The 20,215-nt window shown below is 32.9% G+C and overlaps 1 protein-coding gene across 1 annotated transcript in view; it reads right to left on the bottom strand.

Moving 5' to 3' along the window:
- The window catches only part of PCDH15 (protocadherin related 15), a 904,849-nt gene that overhangs the window by 90,416 nt on the left and 794,218 nt on the right, over positions 1-20,215 (bottom strand). The window contains exons 26-28 of the mRNA XM_081159054.1: positions 19,616-19,728; positions 3,981-4,090; positions 1,815-1,955 (exon numbers count right to left, since the gene is read on the bottom strand). Coding sequence (XP_081015180.1) covers positions 1,815-1,955; positions 3,981-4,090; positions 19,616-19,728 — 364 coding nt within the window. The remainder of the gene's footprint in view (positions 1-1,814; positions 1,956-3,980; positions 4,091-19,615; positions 19,729-20,215) is intronic.

Genomic DNA, 20,215 nt, shown 5'->3' with positions numbered 1-20,215 from the left:
AAATGTTAATATGAATATTAACTGGATATTTGTTGATATTGAGGATTTTTTGTTAATTGGGGGAGGAGTCAAAATGACATTGTGATAAATTTTAAGAATACTTATTTTTAAGAGGTACATATTGGGATATTTACAGATGAAATACTATGTTTCTGCCCTGCTTGAAAACAATAGAGTGCAGAAGCAGTTGGAAGTATAGACGAAAGAGTTCCCAGGACTCGATAATATTGAAGCTGGTTAGTAGATGCAGGGAGGTTCATTATAATAGTCTCTGTAATTTTATTTATGTTTGAAATTTTCCATACTAAAAGATTAAAATGTTTTAAATATGGCTGCTGTCAAATTTTTGAAATAAGTTCCAAATTTTTTCTATTTTAGTTATTAATTTGCATTTAAATAGTAAATCCAGTTACAGCATAATTGTAAAACTTACTTTAAAAATAACTTCATTAGTAACTTCTTGGTAAAGAAATCACAATAAAATGTTTCTTTAATGAATTCAATTTATTCTGTTTATTATCGTTAGTCATTTGATATGTGGTGGAGCTAAAGACCACAGGGCAGCTAATTCTGATGAAGGGATGAACCTTTAAACAATTAATTAATTAACCTTAATTTACATAATGATCTTATTTGCATAGCTAATGGCTATGAATTGATTATAATCCATTAACAGTCATTAATACATGAAATGTGTTAGAAATACATGAGTTTGTACTTCACACTCAAGAGGCAAAGGTTAGTCGTGAAATGTTAATGACAATATTCAAGAATCAGGCATTAAACAAACTACATTTAGCTTTTAGGCTTTATGCATTTCTAAGCATGTAATTCATGAGTTGGCTATTGGGTCTTACCTCTACATGCATAATGGGACATACAAGCATTCATGTGTGCATTAGGTAAACTATTATTAGCCTTAGATTTACATTCAAATTACAGGAATGAGGGCTAGTTGTATTATATTCACATACAGAAACTAAATATATTGCTTTTCTTATAAATCAGAGATATTTCTTGAAAAATGCCAAGTTCTATGACCTAAATATTTACAAAAATTTGCTTTCTACATCTAACTGCTCATTTGTTTCAAAGAAAGTTGACAAATACAATTTTCAATTAACTTTCACATTTATTTTTATTTAGAATAATGTAGTTTACATTATGTAATTTAGACCTACCCTAACCTTTCGACTCCTGGTTTGTCAATTAGATTTACAATTTGAAGCATACATAATATTTTGTAAAAATATAATTACCTGCAGTTTAAAGACTTTAAAAACTCAAAGAACTGGTCTGCTGTTTTTAAACAATTTAATTCTGCAAGTGATGCATAATCATTAGAGAAAACTTAATTATTTTAATTCCAAAGACATACTGTGTATAATTTGATTTTTAAAATGATTTGGTTATACCTGTGCAGCCCTTGACACTAGATCAGTAAGTGAGATTTAAAGTAAATGAAACAGAGATTTTTACTTTTTATAATTGTCAATTGCTGAACTGAGACAGGAAATTCTAAATCCCTTTATATATATATGTTTTTATTGATTTCAGGGAAAGAGGAAGGAAAAGGGAGAAAGAGAGAAAAACAAACAAACACATCAATGTGAGAGGGAAACATTGATCAGCTACCTCCCACATTCACCCTGATCAGGGGACAAAACCACAATCCGGACATGTCTAACCACCGGGTTGTACACCTGAAACTAATATAAAATTATATGTCAACTGTAATTTAAAATTTTTTAAAAATTAAAATAAATGAGCAGAAACACCATACATTTATTTAAAATTTAAATAATATAACTTACTTTTCGAAGGAACTCTGAGGTTGGCGAGGACCACTTCCAGGGAATCAGCCTGGACTCGCAGCACATAGCTTGTCCTTGTCTCGTAGTCCAGACCGTCATTCACGTAGATGACACCCGTGATGTTATTAATTCCAAACTTACCTAGAATTAAAATACAAATTCTTGGTCATTTCCTGCACAGTACAAGGAAAAATAATTCTCTTTAAAAGGCACTGTGATTTCAAAAACACATATTTATAACAGTAATAACACATAAAAGGGGTAAGAAGCAGGCTTTTGGAAACAATCAACATCAGTGTTACCCTAATTGCATGACTTGAAATTCTAGTTTTTTTGAGATTCTCCTGGAAATCAGTGTTTCTGTGATCAATTACATTTGGGAGCAATGCATACTATATCCCTCAACCTAGACTCAGATGGCCTTCTAACATAGTAAAGACTTTAAGAAATTTTGTTGTAAAGAAACCCATTTAAGTTTAACTATTTTATGATCTTATTAAATTATTATACTTTTTATGATTTAATGCATCTTATTTTCCTATAGATTTAGTGTCCTGCTAAGAACACCTTAGGGAGAAACATAATTTAATATGTTGGGTTGGTTATTTAGAAAATATGGTTTATAATTATTATTTTTTTATTGATTTCAGAGAGAGGAAAGGAGAGGGAGTGAGATAGAAACACCAATGATGAGAGAGTCATTGATCGGCTGCCTCTTGCACACCCCCTACCGGGAATCAAGCCCACAACCCGGGCATGTGCCCTGACCAGGAATCGAACCTCAATCTCCTGATCATATGTGGATGTTCAACTGCTGAGCCATGCTGGCCAGGCTGGTTTATTATTTTAAATAGCTTAAAATACTCTGCCCTGATGACTATTTGTTAAATGAATTTGCTCATTTAATATACATTTGAGTGAAGAGCAGGGCACTTTGGTAAATTTTAAAATACCCCACCTCTTGCACTGACATTGCACTTTTCTCTTTAGTTTTCTCCATAGCATTCATTACTACCTAAATACTATATACTTATCAGTTTAATACTGTTTATTGTCTACCTCTTCTTATTAGATGATTAAATTCTATGAAGGCAAGGATCAGCCTATTTTGTTCACTGCCCTATCCCTTGTGGCTGGAGTACTAGTACATAATAGATGCTCAATAAATTTGTTAAATAAATTAATAAGCATATGTTAAAAAATAAATAAATTGATTGTAAAAGCAGTCACTGTCAGGAAAAGAGTAATAAGTAGAGCTCCTCTGCTATATTCAAGGAAGAGAACTGATAGAATCACAAGAAAAAAAAAGAAACTGAGCACTTGCTTTAGGGGCAGCGATTTTGGGTAATGGTTGGTTGTTAAAATACTTGAAAAAGGCCTTTACAACTTTTGTGCAAGTGGCTTAACAGTATTAACATTCATTTATATTTATTACATATTTGTTCTTTGTGCATTTATTAAATATATATTAACTATTTTGACTGCCTATAAAATGGCAGGCCATCCAGTTCATCAAAAGGAAAGCAGAGGACAACTAACTTGTGGATAATACGTGAAACAGAGTGGGGATAAGACTGAGCTATGGACTTACTCCTAGAGGCTCACAAGCCATTCTATTCTTAGTAAAACATGATGGGTAGAAAAAGGTTCAATTATTTACTTAAAATTCTTAATAGTGTGTCTAATTTAACTGTTTGAGGGACCATATTATACAATATACATGACTTTTATCATGGATTTGCCTTTTTGGGCATTCACAGTTATTTATGGTTCTACAATTTCTTCAGGATTAGCTAATGAATGACATGGGTATGGGTTGTGGATGGTACTGAACAATAGGAAGAGGCTTCGGGAAAGTAATAACCATAACCTAAAGCTGAAAGTGTCAAACATTAATTGTGAAGAACTACCATTAAAATATCTCTACATAAGAAGGTGGGGGAAGGCTGCCAGAATTGGATATTTAGTATTTCTGAGGGGGGGTAATCACTTTCATTAATATAACTGGATTTTTAATCAAATTCAGCACAAAAATTACATTTAAGCTGGAAATGTTTTCCTGTTTGTTTTTCTAGAAATATATAGTAAACAATAATTCAATCCGAAATTAACTCCAAATCCGAGCCGGTTGGTTTATGGTGGAAACACAGAGTAACCAGGACTCACCCTCTTCGTTCCCCGCGACGATGGAGTACACGATGCTCTGGTTGACGGCCGCGGCCGCAATCACCCCGACCACGGTGCCCCGGGTGGCAAGCTCGCTTACCGGAGGAGGCCTGCAGGTGCGCAGAAACGCATTGTTTTATTGCCCATTTTGCCAGGATGGATTTTGAATTTAATAATAGAATGGTAGTTTTTGTGTGTGTGTTTATGAGAATAATACTAGCATTTTCCGAAGTTTTTCAGAAAGTACACTGACTCGTCCTAAAAAATTGTTTAAAACCATGCAAATGCTCTTTTAATAATGTCCTGTTGCTTGCATTGTTTTTAACTTTAGATGGAACATACTACTACTTTATCATCTGCCAAATGTTATAAAATATCCTTTTCACCTGTTTCTAAAGCACCTTCTGGACTGAAAACCATAGATAGATACAATTTGCTACCTCAGCTGCTAAACTAAAATGTTGCTATTGTTTTGCTGATGTTTTCATATTTAAGCAAATGACTTCCAAGCCTCTCTTTTGAGTCCTTCTTGCTGGGTTGTAAAACTCTAACTGTACTACAAGTATTTGAAGAGATGGCATCACAAAATTCACTTTTTTTTTTTTGAAATTACGTGCTTATTTTGCTTACTCGTAGCCACTCTATGTCCCTAGTATTACGATATTTATTTAATTTCAAAAACATATTTTTTACAACACATTATGTAATTCTCAAAATCTCAATTTCATTATGTAATATTGGGCACTCTAACTAGGTTATTGTAACTATTTTCATAAATTAATGTAAATAATCTCACTTTTGTAATTCAGAGGCATTTCTATCATACAGCTCCAGTAGATTAGAAAATTACTGAAGACAATTTTTAACAATATCTCTGAGTCTTTTTGTAGTCTAATCAATCTGTCTAATTCATTTGATTTCTAATAAACTATAGTTTCTTTTTTAAAATTGGTAAGATAAATCCTATTGCCATTTCTTTCATATGGTCTTATTTCAATACTTATACTTTTAATATTACCTCTCATTTTTATCCCCATTTTCTCAATTCTTCTCATCTAGATTACACAGTGCAATTATACTGTGCTTTTATTGAAGCCTTTTATAATACTGAGACACAAATATAGTCTGAAAATTTAATTACATATAACCCTTCATAAACATCTTGTCCAAATTGCTATGTTCTTTGGCACTGTAGTCCATATACTTGTTTCACTCGATTACCTCAATGTAAGGTGATATATCTTATAGTTGCCTAATGGTGGTCGATATATTCATTGCATGGTTAATAACTATTTTTTTATTTATTTTACTCTCCTGAATCTTGTCTGCCTTCTTTTGTTAACATCATCCAGAGTTTGTTTTTATAACTACACCTCCTCCATTCTCAGTCTAAGTGATTTGGGTAGAGCTGACCAAACTCCAGGATATTTGGAAAAACACATTAGCTCTCTCTGGCCAGTGAAGACAATTTATCTTTTTTGCTCAGTGTTTATGCATGGTAAATGTCTCTCAAAGCCAATGGAAGTTGTGTCCAGAAATTTTACTATTAACTATTAGGGAAAAAAATGTTTATTTTGGTTGTTGTTTTTTGCTATAATTTTAATATTTGTACCCTATTAGAAGGTTCTTGTTAATCATGATTCCAACACAAATGAAATAACTTGGGGCTGAAAACAGAATCCCTACACTTAGACTAATATTCTAAATTCTGCAATATTTAAAGGTAGGTAAGGTCATTACTTCAGTTAGAAAAAATCAAATTTTCTTTTATTTCTCTTTTATCTAATATTTGTGTCATCTCCAATTGAAGAATCCCAACTAATTTAAGAAAAACATATTTAGATTAGAAAAAGATACATTTGCCTAGGTAGACACTTCTTAAGATATCTGAGAAACGCAATTATATTCTATAAGCAATTTATTTAGTCAGTATCATGGTTTTAGTTCAGTAAAATAAGGATGCCTTTGGTAACTTTGAACCAAAAATGAGAGTAATCTACCACAAAATGGAAGGCATTTGCAGAAGTGACACTAGGTTGGTTTTGATGAACTGTTTTGATTGTGAATAGACACATCATTGTATGCTACCTTAGATAATAAAGAGACATTAAGAGAATGTTCTGTTTGTCACATTGCTTAGTGTTATATCATGGTGATTATGAAATAAAAACATGAAAAGAGTTAAAATCAGAGACCTGTGGAAACACAGTAGCCTTTAAAAAGGCCTTGGATAATAGCCCGCTTCTGGTATCCCTACCCCTGAGTATTCCTCTCCTCTTCCAGGAGGAGCAGAGAGTGACTGTTCTTCCTGATAGAAATTGACAGAGTAGATGTGCGGTCACCTCGGTGATTATGTAACATATGATTTTGACTTGTAACCTTATTCTTGCTCAGGAGACTCTATCTCCCTCACTGGATTTATGAAGTGAACATATGGAACTGTCTACATGACAAGATATTGAAGGTGATGTCTGACCAATGGTCAGGGAGGAACTGAGGCCCTCAGTCCAACATCCCACAAGGAACTGAATCCTACCCAAACCACATGGGCTTGGAAGTGGGCCCTTCCCTAGTCAAGCTGCAGATGAGGCCCTAGCCCTGGCCATACTCTTGATTCAAAACTGCATGAGACTATGGAACTGAGAACACAGGTGGTCAATTCCTGAGCCACAGCAATTTCAAGATGATATATGCATTATTGTAATGTATTAAGTTTGTGTTAATATTGCTAAGCTGCAATAGATAGCTGATACACATGGCTTGAATATTAAGAGCAATGAATTGTTAACTTAAGACAGATCAAATTATGTGCAACTTAAGTTTGATATAAGAAACAATGTTAGTCATATTCTGAAATAATTTTCATAAACTAAATTCTTATGAAATGAAACACTGCTTAAATTGTTTACTTGCCTACCTTGTTACTGCCTGAAATAAAAGTTAAATTTTGTACCTTCCACAATTAATTTATTTGTCCTTATAAAGTATAGAAATATAAAGTCGGAAGCAATGTACCTTATGCTTTAGAAAAATGCCATCTTTTACTTCAAACTTTAAAAATAATATTTCATGTGTATTTTTGTACAATATGGATGGAAATGATTAATACTGGACAAATTAACTGATATAATTTAAGAAAGAATTTAAATGCATACTAGTAAAAGCATTTAAAATTCTATTTGTTACTAAATGTTTAAAACAGATTTACTTCTAGACAAAATATCTCCTTATTAACCTTTGTCTTTATTGTTCCAACACACTTCTTTCTACAGGAATCAAAACATACCATAAAAATGCAATTTTTTCCAGGCTAGAATTAAGTGGACCTCTCTGATAATGAGCATTAGATTATAAAATTTCCATTATTTTCTATTTATTGCCAGACAGGACCCACTTTATTTTTGTTTTATGCCCTGGAAAGTAGCAGTTACATGATTGGGGTAAACTACATATTCCCTTTGGAGAGAGATATAATTTGGATACAAAATGAAGCACTTGGTGTAAATCAAGACTCTTAAAATCAGATGACAGAGAAGAAAGATTATGAAACTGAATAAAATGAGCTGCGCATAAATGAATAGGAAAGGGGTAAGAGAAAAGAACTGGTCACACTGCATGCTTTTTTTACTAAGGGTAACTACTATGCAATAGTGCAAGTCCAGTGTGTTTTAAAGTGGAAAAGTAAATTCAAAATTTTATGTGAATTCTATAAACTTTTACTTATTGGCAACCAATGGAAATTTATTTTTGAAATCATCATCTGACCTGGTTTGACCTATGGGCTGACAGTTTATGATTTTTAGATTAAACAGTTTGAAAGTTTCCAGTCTGTCATCCTGAGTCTGATATAAAGTGATTTCTCATTGCCTCTTTTCTTTCTGTTGAGCACAATAGCAACCTATTGATTAACTTCAGAAGCAAAGAATTATGGCCAAATAGAGGATTCCTCGAATAGGTTTTTAAAAAACAAAATTTTCTCCTATTAATTATATAGTTGCAATTCATCTATTTTATATGAGCAATGCATCATTGACCCTTTTCCAATTAACTTTTTAGCACCTAATTCAAAACAAATAGTTGTTGAATGTCTGAAATTCAAGAATTCTACTTTTTGAAGCTAGATTTACTGCTGACATAACAGAAAAATCACTTTTACATAAAGAGGCACTTAAAACAGGTAAGGCTCAATAGTGGAACTACACCGCCTACCAAGGACGCCTAAGATCAGGAGATCATCTGGAAACCCGCTGTCCAGAAAATGAATGCTAAGAGCATGCTAAGGAAATGAATGTATCTTTAACAGATGTGGACTTTGAACACTAGAGAGACAGACGATTTCTTATTTTATTTATTTTAATTTTTAAATTAAACTTATTGGGGTGATATTGGTTAATAAAATTACATAGGTTTCAAGTGTACAATTCTCTGATAAGTCATCTGTATACTGCATTGTGTGTTTACTACCCACAGTCAAATCTCCTTCCGTCACCATATATCCGACCCCCTTTCCCTCTGGTAACCACTACCTGTTGTCTGTGTCTATGAGTTTGCTTTTGTCTTATTTGTTTGTTGCTTTCAGTTTTATTTCCCTTAAATGAGTGAAATCATAAGATTCATGACTTTTTCCATTTAACTTATTTTGCTTAGCATGATATTCTCAAGATCCATCCACATTGTCACAAATGGCAATATTTCACCTTTTTTATGGCCCACTAGTATTCCACTGCATATATGTACCACCTCTTATTTATCCAATCATTTATCGAAGGGAACCTCAGTTGTTTTAAAAGTGCCTTCAGGAAGGGCCTTCACCAGAGGCTCTTTCACAAGGTTTGATCTGAGCTGGGTCTGATGCCCTGTTCCTGACACTTTCCTGATGGCATCTGTAGCTCCTCTTATTTCCCCAAGGACAGCACATTGGGCTTTATTGACCATTGTAAACCAAACCCACAAATTTTGACTGAAATTTTAAAATCACCTAAACTAATACTTAAATAGAGACAAAATAATAGTTCAATTGAAAAACCTTAGTTATAATAGATATCAAATTTAAATTTTATTAGTTCATTATCTTACTATTTGCATTGTTCTCACTCCCTAAATTTTACATGTAAAAGAGATGAACATTTTAAAAAAATCAATAAACTTTGTTTTTTAGAATAGTTTTAGGTTTTCAGAAAAATTGAGCAGAAAGTAGAGTTCCCTAAGCACCCCCACCTCCTGTTTTCCCTATTGTTAATGTCTTGCATTAGTGTGGTTCATTTGTTACAATTGATGAGCCAATATTGAAAAATTATTAACTGAAGTCCACAGTTTACTTACATCAGGTGTAATTTTTTGTGTTGTCTAGTACTATGGATTTGGACACATGTCTAAGTCATGTATCCACAAATACAGTATCATACACAATAGTTTCCAGTGACCACAAATATCTCCTGCTCTTCACTATTCATTCTTCCCTCCCCCTGAACCTGCCATCACTGATCCTTTTCCTATGTGTATACTTTTGCCTTTTCCAGAATATAGTTTAAATCATACAGTCTGTAGTCTTTTTGGACAGGCCTCTAAGTTTATATATATTTATACTTCCTCCATGTTTTTTGTAGATTGGTACATTTTATTGCTGAATCATATAACATCGTAAGAATGTACCACAAATAGCTGCATTTTAGTAAGAAGAAAATTGATCAAATGACTCCAAATCTCTTGCTTAGAAATAAATCTTTTCAGATAAAGTACAACCCAGTAAAGTTAACTCATACAGAGTTTATATGAAAAATAATTAGAATATAATTTTCTTATGGATAGATAAAGTACTTTATCAATATCTGTTTAACATTTCAAATTGATTCTTTTTTGAAAATGTAGACTACAATAAATCTCTCTCAATTAAATATGTTTTAACATCTTTGTCATTTGAATAATGAATATACTAAAATAACAGAATTTTAGTTTCCAAATGTTAGACCTAGTTTTTACAATATAAATATAGATGCAACAATTATTCTACAATTTAAAATATACTTTTATTGTTGGGTTCAAGAAGTAACAATAAAACTAAATGTTATATGTGTCACATAAAACTCATTATTTTAAATGCCAAGCAGTTTAGGATACAAAAGTGTTTGTAAATAGATGCTATAAAATTACACTGGGATTCAATCTGGCTCTATTGCTTTCTTTCTGAGAAACAAATCTAATTTATTTTGACATGTTTGACTTCAATATATTTGCAAATCAGTATCAATTAAGAAACTATTTTTATACCTACTATGGAGGAATTTAATGAAAGTAGGAAGGAAAATAAAAACACCCACTGGAACTCTTATTTGTAACTTTGAAGTAATTTTACCAGGGTGATATAATTTTACATATTTAACCAAGAAAAACAGCTTAAAAAAGACATGAATCAGCCCAGCCGGCATGGCTCAAAGGTTGAGCACCCACCTAAGGTCCAGGAGAAAGAGGTTTGATTCCCGGTCAGGGCACATGCCCGGGTTGCGGGCTCGATCCCCAGCAGGGGGCGTGCAGGAGGCAGCCGATCAATGACTCTCTCATCATTGATGTTTCTATCTCTCTCCCTCTCCCTTCTTCTCTCTGAAATCAATAAAGATATATTTAAAAAAAAAAAAAAAGACGTGAATCAGGAGAGAGACACCAGTTCTCCCAGAAATCTTCAGATGGATTGTAGATAAGAATTATAAATTAATAAAGGACCGAATGGTTACACACTGTTGTTTTACACATCTTCCAAAGTGTGCTTACTATTGTTATGAGTTTTGCTTGTATTCAGATCCATAAAGTGCCCTCATCTTGAAGATAAGAAAATTGTAAGCCTTAGTCATAAACACCTTCTCAAGTTCAAAACACTATTTGAAAGCTAAATCTGCAACCTAGAATGTGTATGTTTGTTTAGTTTATTGTTCCCCTTAATAGAGTTTATCTAATCTATTTTAGTCATTGGCTTTCAAACTTCAAAACCATAGAATTAGCTGAAGAACTTATTAAAAATTTTCAGGGTTTTTTTTTTTTTTCTGAATCATGCTTAAAGATTCTGATAGAGTAGGGCCATGGGTTCAGATGGAGAAATATCATTTATAAAATATCACTCTTTCACTGGTTACACACTGTTTCAATAGTTAAAGAGGAAAAGTCTATTATCTTTAAGGCAAGATTTGAGTAGTGCCATAAAACGACAGGAAAGGTTAATTTCAGGTAAAGTAATGTTTTATATTTGACAATAAATCTAAATTAAAATAGAAAATAACCTTAGCAAACAAGTGACACTGTCTGCATGTGGGTTTATTTTATATTATAGTAATAGTTTACAGATACCTTTTTTTTCATTCTTTGAAATCAAGACCAATAGTTGTTTTCTCAAAATCCCCAAGTTCCAAGTTCGAACTTGTGTGGTTTATATAAAAATGGTAGCAATATGCCTCAATGTAGGGTAATTTTAATTCTCTTGTTTAATGAGATGCGAACTGGAATTGCTCATTTACCATTCCTTTGGCCATTGTTATAAAGTTGTTTTCATTTTTCATACTATATAAAATAGATTTCTGAATTTCAAATTATGCTTTCTCTCTGTTTTTGCATACCTGGAGGTGAACGATTAATCCTCTATAGTTCTTTATAAAATCAACTCTATTTTTAGTAATATAAAGCTACTTATAAAACATATTTTCAATACAAACTGTACAAAATTTTTGTGTTGTCATTTGTTGCAAGACTAATTCACATTGAACAGCAAAGTGTCATTTTTGTTTTTAACTTTAATAGAAAAACTGGTAAGATTTTTTTTTTCCACTCAGGGGATTTAATTTTTTTAAAAACTGTGAAGATAGATATATTATATAATATCCTAATTTTGGATTTGAAATATTAAATTTGAATAATACTGGAAATTAAAAAGGACTCACAATATTTTTTCTATGAGTTAGTAAAATAACAACTTGTTCAAGAGGTTAATAAAATATTTTAGGGGCATTTGCCCTTTCTCTTTTCTTTACATAAAAATATAAATTTTTGATTTGTTTTTATGGAAAGTCCATTTTAAAATACATGAATCCTTAAAAATTAATATGAAAGCAACATTAAATCATGCAAAGTTTAATTACCAGTGTTGATACATTTCCATTTTAAATAAATACGAAAGTTATGTTTATATTGCTAGCATAACTTTTTGGAAAAGTTGTAAGCAATTGTCTTTAATAAAATTTTTGATAAATTGTGTCAGATACCGCATTTCCTATTCAAAATCAATATTCACATTTAGATTCTATGATCTATTCCAGACGTACTGACCTTTCCATGATATTTACCTTTAAAACTGATTACAGGTGAATCTCAGTGTGTGTAAGTCTTAGTCCATCATCTTGAGATGAAGGGCAAATGTCATTCTTATGAATGATAACTCGACCTACAAGAGTTACTTTATTCTGAAGTAATATTATGTGTTTGAATTACTATTAGAATTTTGATATTTCTGCCTGGATTAAACGAAAAATATATATAAAATGTATTTTCTGACTATGACAGTATAACTAGTTTCCAAAAGATCCCAGTAGGTAACTGACTGAACACCTCTTTATGAACACAGCTAGGAACACACGATGGCAACTGAGAGTTGCCTCACAGCCTCCAACCGCAGGAAGCCCGTGGACCAAAGCCCCAGCTGCTGTGTTTCTATAGAGGCAATGCCACCTAGGCCCCGCTTACAGATAATGACTGCGAGAAGCTAAGGCGGGTCCTTCCTAGGAGAGAGGGCCTCTGGGAGATCTCACCGTGGACCGAGGATTGCCCCATCATCATGGAGAACCTTCCTTAAATGACAGAGTAGTCACTTAAAAAACACAGTAGGCTAGGATGTTTCTATACAACCTTCTCTCTCCCTCTTTTCCACTTGGTGTCAGAATGCATGTGGTCTGAAGGGTCTCCTACCCTTGCTCTGCTTGTCTCTCATTTCTCTCACACCAGTATTTCACCTAATAAAATATTTGCTTGTTAAATCTCATCTTCATATCTAATTGTTAGAGGGCGGAACTGAACTAACACAAGACATTAATGTGGTTAAAGGTAAAAAAGAGTATTAGTACTTTGAAATATCTAAATGAAATTCAGAATATTCATAAACACAAAAAGAGTTCTAAGAAAAATAAAGATGAAGAAAATTTTAAAAAATAATATGTAATTTTAATATATATCAAAATAAATGTTAATATATATTAGTTTTTAAAATGAAGATGAATAAACTGAGTAGATTTAATATATCAATTTTTGTGGAGGCAAAAAAAAAAAGAAAACTTTGAGGATTATAGTAAACTGTTATTTAAATATTATAACAATGTAGAAGAGTTTTCCATATGTTCTAGGACATTTTTCACTAGGATGAGAAACTGCAATTAACATTTCATTTAGATCAGCTATTATGTGGTTACTATCACTCTTTTGTTCCACATTAATGGCAGACACTACAAATTCTCTTTCCCAATAAGCCCAATCCTTGCCAAGATACCTTCTAAGGATTGATAGGAAAACATGATTTGTCACATCCGTCTCAACAAAAGAGTTTAGCTCAGTTTCAATTGAAGGGTAGCAGAATATTCCACCCCAAAATACCACTGTAATTTATTACATGCCACCCCCAAATATGCCACTTTGGTATATTGATTATTTTAAGCTGTATGAGCTTGAAAATCAGCAAATTCAGGGAGAGGTTTTCTCTGAGCTCCCTCCTCTACCAAAAGACAGATCCTTCCAAAGCACCCCAACTGTCATAGACCCCTCCCTAGGAGTTTCACCAAGTGAAAAAGATTGGTTCTTATCACAGGAGAGGAGGCTAGAAGTGGACACCACACCCGGACAAACTTTGTCCCAAATTGTCATACTTTCCCACCTATTCTTCTAAGGACCCATTCACCTTTTCTGAAAGTTATTATTCCCTAAGGGGATTACATCGCCCCTTGTTCTCCATTAAGATGTTATTTAATCCTGCATTCTAAAACCACCTCTGTGAGTTATTCATTTTTTTCCTGGGCATATCCCATGCACACATAAGGTATACATGTTAGTAAACCTGCGTTTGTTTTCTCTTGTTAATCTGTTTTTTATTGCAGGGGTCTCAGCTAAGAACTCAGAAGAGTACAGGGGGAATTATTTTTCCTTCCCTATACAGTCATACTACTTAAAAAAAGGAGTGAATGCTAAAATTGATGAGGACTCTGAGAAAAACTCATAAAAATAATTTAAAAGAATAAATACAATAATAATCTTGGCATAAGAACTTTCCAACATTCATAGCTATTCAAAGTTAAGGAGTACATTTCTCATGACTGTAAGTTTTTTTAAAAAGCCTAGAAAACTTTGTGACAAAGATATTAGAGAAATCAAGTATTAAATTATTATGCTAACTAAATGATCTCAACGGTCTATTTCATCCATTATATGATATGACTTTGAGAAAAGACTTTTTATGTGTAAGATTAACCTAGTTTTCTCTACTTCCAATGAAAACCAATTTAAGGAAAATGGTTTAAATTAAGATATGAGATTGCATATTCATATAGAAAAGCTTCTCAACTGCCTGATTGGTAATAACTCAAGATTTATGTGAGGAAGATGCTAATACTTGAACTTAATTCATTGTAAAAAAAAAAACCAAAGTCACCTGGAGATGATTTTGAGGAGGGAGGGGTGCTTCAACAATAAGGGATAAAGAAATGCCATTAGCTCTTTCAGGAATTTGTTTCAAGAAAAGGGAGAAGAGAAATATAAATAAATGATGATTTGTGCATTAAACTATGACACTGAGATTACTGATATTTCCTTGTTTGTCAAAAAGAGAAGTTAAAAGAACCAAATAAAACTAGAATGATGCATTAAAATAAAAATTTGTTTATAATTTTGAAGTTTTGGGTTGTGTGCATGCTTCTAAATAATATCAATGCTGTCTACAATTATATAGATAAATATTACACAATCTGGAGTCATACTTTTTGACAGTTTTAAGAACTCAGTGCTTCCTTGAAAATGTAGATGTTCATCTGATGACAGACAGATGAAGCAGATGATGTCTTCGTCTTCCGTTTAACCTAATTAAGTGACTCAAGTAAAGATTGGTTTGAAGAGGTCATGAAATGAACAAACTTAGTCTGTTTCAACTATTACAACGGCCATGGAGACCAAAGAGAGTCAAGTGCATACTTATTTGAAGAATTACTATAAATCGGGCCATCATAAAAGTAAATCCGTAAGGGGCAAATTGCTTTCCCATTTCAGTCTCCTACTCTGAAAAATTGCCTGAAGCCAGTCCATCAGCAGACAACTCCAGTTCACAGGATTTGAGGAAAGACAAAGTCAAATCTTTTTCCAACATGCAGAAAAAATTCGAATATTATAAATTATAAACAAGAAAAATAATGTGAGAAGCTTCTAATCTTGACAAGCTAAATTATTTCGCTTAATAATTGGTCTTTGAAAGGTCCTAGAATAATTTTACATTCTTCAGTATTTCTATTTCAAATAATTTTGCAGAAAGTAAGACAGTTTTTAAATATGACAAGAAAACAGAGACAAAACAATTCAGTACATGAAATGAGGGTTTGGTTTTCTGTTGGATTGCTACTTTTGCATTGCTCAGCTAACCTAATTATCTGTCATCAAAAACTTAGCTGGCAAGCTAATACATTCTTCCTTTCGCAAATATTCAAGTATTTGCTATGATGCTTATTATTTGTTGGTTGCTACTGCTCTTTGATAATTTTAGAAGAGATGATGACAGCTCTATTGCTATATTCCAGCAACCAAGCAATTACCAGTAGCTCTACATTTAAATGTTTTTCATTTTATAAAAGGAATAATGAATTTTGTTTCTATGTCTAGGTAGAACTGGTACATTGGAAACTGTTTTGCCAAATAGTAACTGCCACCTCTCAGATCTTTTTGTTGGTTTCCACAAAGCTAGTTTATAGCTTATAACTTTCATTTACACTCTGCTATGTTTTCTTTTCACTTTCTTTTTCTCGGTCTTTTATGATGAAGACAACTGAACTTCTCTGGGAAGTGGAGAAAGTAATTAATTGTAATCAAATAGCCAAACTTTAGCTTGAAGTCCAGAAAGGCTGAGTTTGGAATATGTAATATTTATACTTGATGTGTTGAAATCACTCTAAATAATTTAAAACATTCAGAAATTTTCATTTGAGATTTGCTTCAAATTCAAAGAAAATAAATATTAATTCTCTTATTATTTTAAAAAGAATGTACAGGAGAGGGAAGGAGACACATGAGATGTCTAGCAAGCATTCTTTTATTTCCTTTTTTTCTGTTTAGAAAGGAGACTCTGTGGCCATCACAGAAGTTTGAAATGGTGTATTTTGCCAAAGCTAGTAGTTGAAATATAAAAAGAAAATAACATATAAGAATAAAACTATTCTACCATGAATACTTTTTTTTAAATGACAAACTGGGAAATATTGCAATATAAATGAGAAAAGTTTCTAAAATGCTTAATCTCTTTTAGTTGTTTCATACTAATAAAGTGTTGAATAACTATATTAGTTGAAACTAGCTAACATGATAGGTAAGCCCCATGTTTCTTGCTTACATGATTCACTGAGGGCATCCCTATTTAGGTAGCTCTCCTCCAAGCTGTGATTCAGAGGCCTAAGCTCCTTTTATATCGTATTTCTACTACTGTGGACATATGGCTCACAAGGTTTCCTGGGTCTTTTTCCATGCCATCCATCCAACAGGTGAAAAGGTTAAACCAGGCCAAGAAATTGTGCAGATCATATTGTTCTGCATTTTACTGGCCAGGAATCAAAGTCACCTGGCTGCATATATAGCAAGTGAGGCCGGGAAATGCAGTCTAACTGTATGCCCAGGAGGAAGAAGAAAAGATGTAGGTGGTATCCAGCAACTCCCTGCTCTGTACTTCTCCAAAAATCTTTAAAAATACCAGAATGGGTAAATGATAAAGCCATGCTTGATAAAGAAAAATGATCATCAACATTATGTGGGGTTTTTTGTTTTTAAATAGTTAATTCCATGTTTTAGGTCAAATTTAAGCCTATATAAATATTTAAATTAAATTATTTGCATTTATTCAAAAAGTAGTATACTCTGCCAATATTTAATATGATTTTTTTATTATCCAAATTCTGGGTGTCGGACAGAAACCAAAACAAGGACTCAAGTACTACTGCATCCATTACAGCACTTATATCGATTCCTATGTAGGATTCTCTTCTTAAACTGCAGGATGCAACAAGATTACCAAATTGCCTTTAGGTATCAGAATGACAAACTGGGATAGTCAGGGCACTAGTTGTAATTATTAGAAATGTTCTCCGATGGAAGGCTAAAAATTCTTTCACAGATGATCATGTGACTGCTCTTAATTTTAGCACCAAATAATTGGCTAGTTGCTTCTTCTGTAAGTTAACAACTTTATTAATAGAATCTATTTGCAGTTAGTAGTTCCATGCAGAGAAGGTAAGAAATGGTAAATTATTCATGGAAAAAATTATTTTTAAATGGTGGAATTAAACAAAGACAATTTGGAAAAGAAAGCTAAATGCCCTGATGAGATCTATGACCTTGGCCATAATGCCGCAATGTTTTAGCAAGAAAAGTTAAGGAGCAAGTCAGGCTTCTATTAATAAGGAAATGAGCTCCAAATGACAGCCCGGAGATAAGGGACACCATCTATTGAGTTTATTTAAAGGGAAAGTGGTATGCACTACATAACTTTTTTATTCTCTTGGGGATGCTAAGGAATAAGTAGACTTTGGGTGAGAAGTTTTGGAGAACAAAGACGGGGATTTTGTTGGGCTGAAACAGGGATTTTTGGACCACGTCAAACAGTAAGTATATTTTCTGGGGGCATCTGCTAGATAATTTAGTGAGAAACAAAAGTTAGTTTACATTTGTCTTGGCTCTTGAGGAGATCAAAATGAACACATTCAAATAAGTTCTTAAAGAGCAGTAAATTGTATGTTCTATATCAAAAAATTGGAGGTTACCATGTCAACAAAAAAGGAAGGGAATTGTTAGTAATAGACACCATGAAGAAAATGGCCTTTAAAACAGATTGATAAAGAATTCATATTGTTTAAAATATGGTTTACATCTCAATGGTTTACATATGTGTTATGTAGAATTTTCTGGTAGTTATATTATGTAATTAATTTAGTACTTGGATATTGTAAGGACAGCTTTTAATGAAAGGAGAGAACTACTTGGTTGAGTGTGGTAAATGTTCCCAGATGCATCACCTGCCTCCTCCTTCAGTATCTTAGTCCCTGCTCTATCTTAAAAATTTTAGATAGTTCTTAGAAATTACCAGAGCAATAAAGTCAAAATTCTGGAATATGATAAAGTGTTCTCCTCTATGAAATTTTCTTCCAATTGGTCTCTAGAGAGACTAACCTCCTAGAATATTCTGGGACTCAATACATCTTCCATATTCCTCATTTATACTTCTATATATGCTGAGTCTTTGGTGTGCAACGTCTTTCCACATTTCTGTTGAGTGACTAATCTCTATTTTCCTTCAAGATACAGCTCAATAGTATGTTGATTATGTTCAGAGAGTTAAGTGTTTATGCAACATGCTTCCTCAGCACTCTGAGCTTCTGTTATTGTGTTTCCACAGTGTATTGTATTTTTCATATAGTTCGTTGTTTCCACCCATGGTTGAAAACCTCCGGAATGCAATGACTGGCTGCCCTTTAATGCTATGTCCAGAAAAACTACATAGTAAATACGCAGTATATAGTGGGTCTCCTTCAAATGTTTGTGAGAAAATTCCTATGGGTTCTAACATACTCAAAAAAGTGCATTAATGTTTTAACTTGGAGACAAAAATACAGCAATGGAGACAGGGCTATTGGGAGGTGATTAGGTTTAGATCAGCACCTGAGAGTGAGGTCCTTATTTTGGGATTAGTGTCCTTGCTTTCTGTCACTCTCCCTCAAGTGAGGACAAATGAGAAGCCAGGGGAGAGTCCTCACCAGAACCTGACCATGCTAGCACCCTGATCTCAGGCTTCTAGTCTTCAAACTGTGAGAAAAGAAATGTCTGCTGTTTAAGACACCCAGCTTATGATATTTTGTTATGGCAGCCTGACAGACTGAGAGAATATACACACTAACTCTATAGCTATAATATGTAATATACATTACACAGATAAATATACACATACCCTCTCTGTGTGTCTCTCTCTTTCACTGATTTTTGTGGAAATATTATTCAGAGACGGTCAAAATTAGATAATATAGTGTGTCTGGCAATAATAGGAAACTAAATGGCTACTCTACTTCTCACCTTTGAGACCATTAATCAGTTATATTTTAAACTCCAAAACATAAAGTTATATTTTTCAAAGCTTGTGTTAATTATTTGTAAAGAATCCATTATTCATAAAAGCATTAGTAAAATGGATACTATTTACACTAGTGTCATTTTAAGTAGATTAACTTTTAAAATAAATATAATGTTATATTAATTTTGAAAAACAGGCTAGAATTGGGGGAACACTTCATTGATAAATTCAGATATCACATCAATTTTTAGAGGCCAAAACCAAGCAAAGCCATTTATTAATTACAAAAGCTAATAAGAATCAATACCTATATTCCTCTTGTGTGAACTGTGGGATTTCTCCAGGATGTAAGACAAGGATTTTCACTACGGCACTGCTGGACATCACAGGCTCACCATCATCAAACGCAATCACCACCAACTTCAAAAGTAATGAAAATTCATGTTAAAGATTACTAACAACAACATACAGTCTCGTTTGTCTACATGTGTTTTTAATCGTTGAAATGCCTGGCTCTAGGAGGGGGAACACTGACTACCAGGTAGCCGGCACTGGACTTGTGTATGCTACATGTATCATCATTTAATCTTCACAAAATCCTCCCAGGTAGATGTTATTATTTTCATTTGTTGGATGAGATAACTCAAAGAAATTGAGTCATTAACTCTATGATAAATAAAACTACCAGTAAAACAGGTATATTATAATACATCTCTTCAAGGATAAACTCTTTTCTCTTCCACAATTTCTCTGGTGCCTACAGTGAAAACATGTGCCTTTCTAAGCATTAACACTTACTTAAAACATGTGAAATTCAGTTCACATCAGTAGCAAAAACCTAATTAGCTGGCTTATAAAAGAAAATTAATTTCTAGTGAATTAATTGCCTGTAAGATGATAGGGCAGA

The sequence above is a fragment of the Miniopterus schreibersii genome, assembly GCF_964146895.1.
Source record: "Miniopterus schreibersii genome assembly, chromosome: 14".
NCBI classification, from domain to species: domain Eukaryota; kingdom Metazoa; phylum Chordata; class Mammalia; order Chiroptera; family Miniopteridae; genus Miniopterus; species Miniopterus schreibersii.
This window is presented reverse-complemented; position numbering and strand designations above follow the sequence as displayed.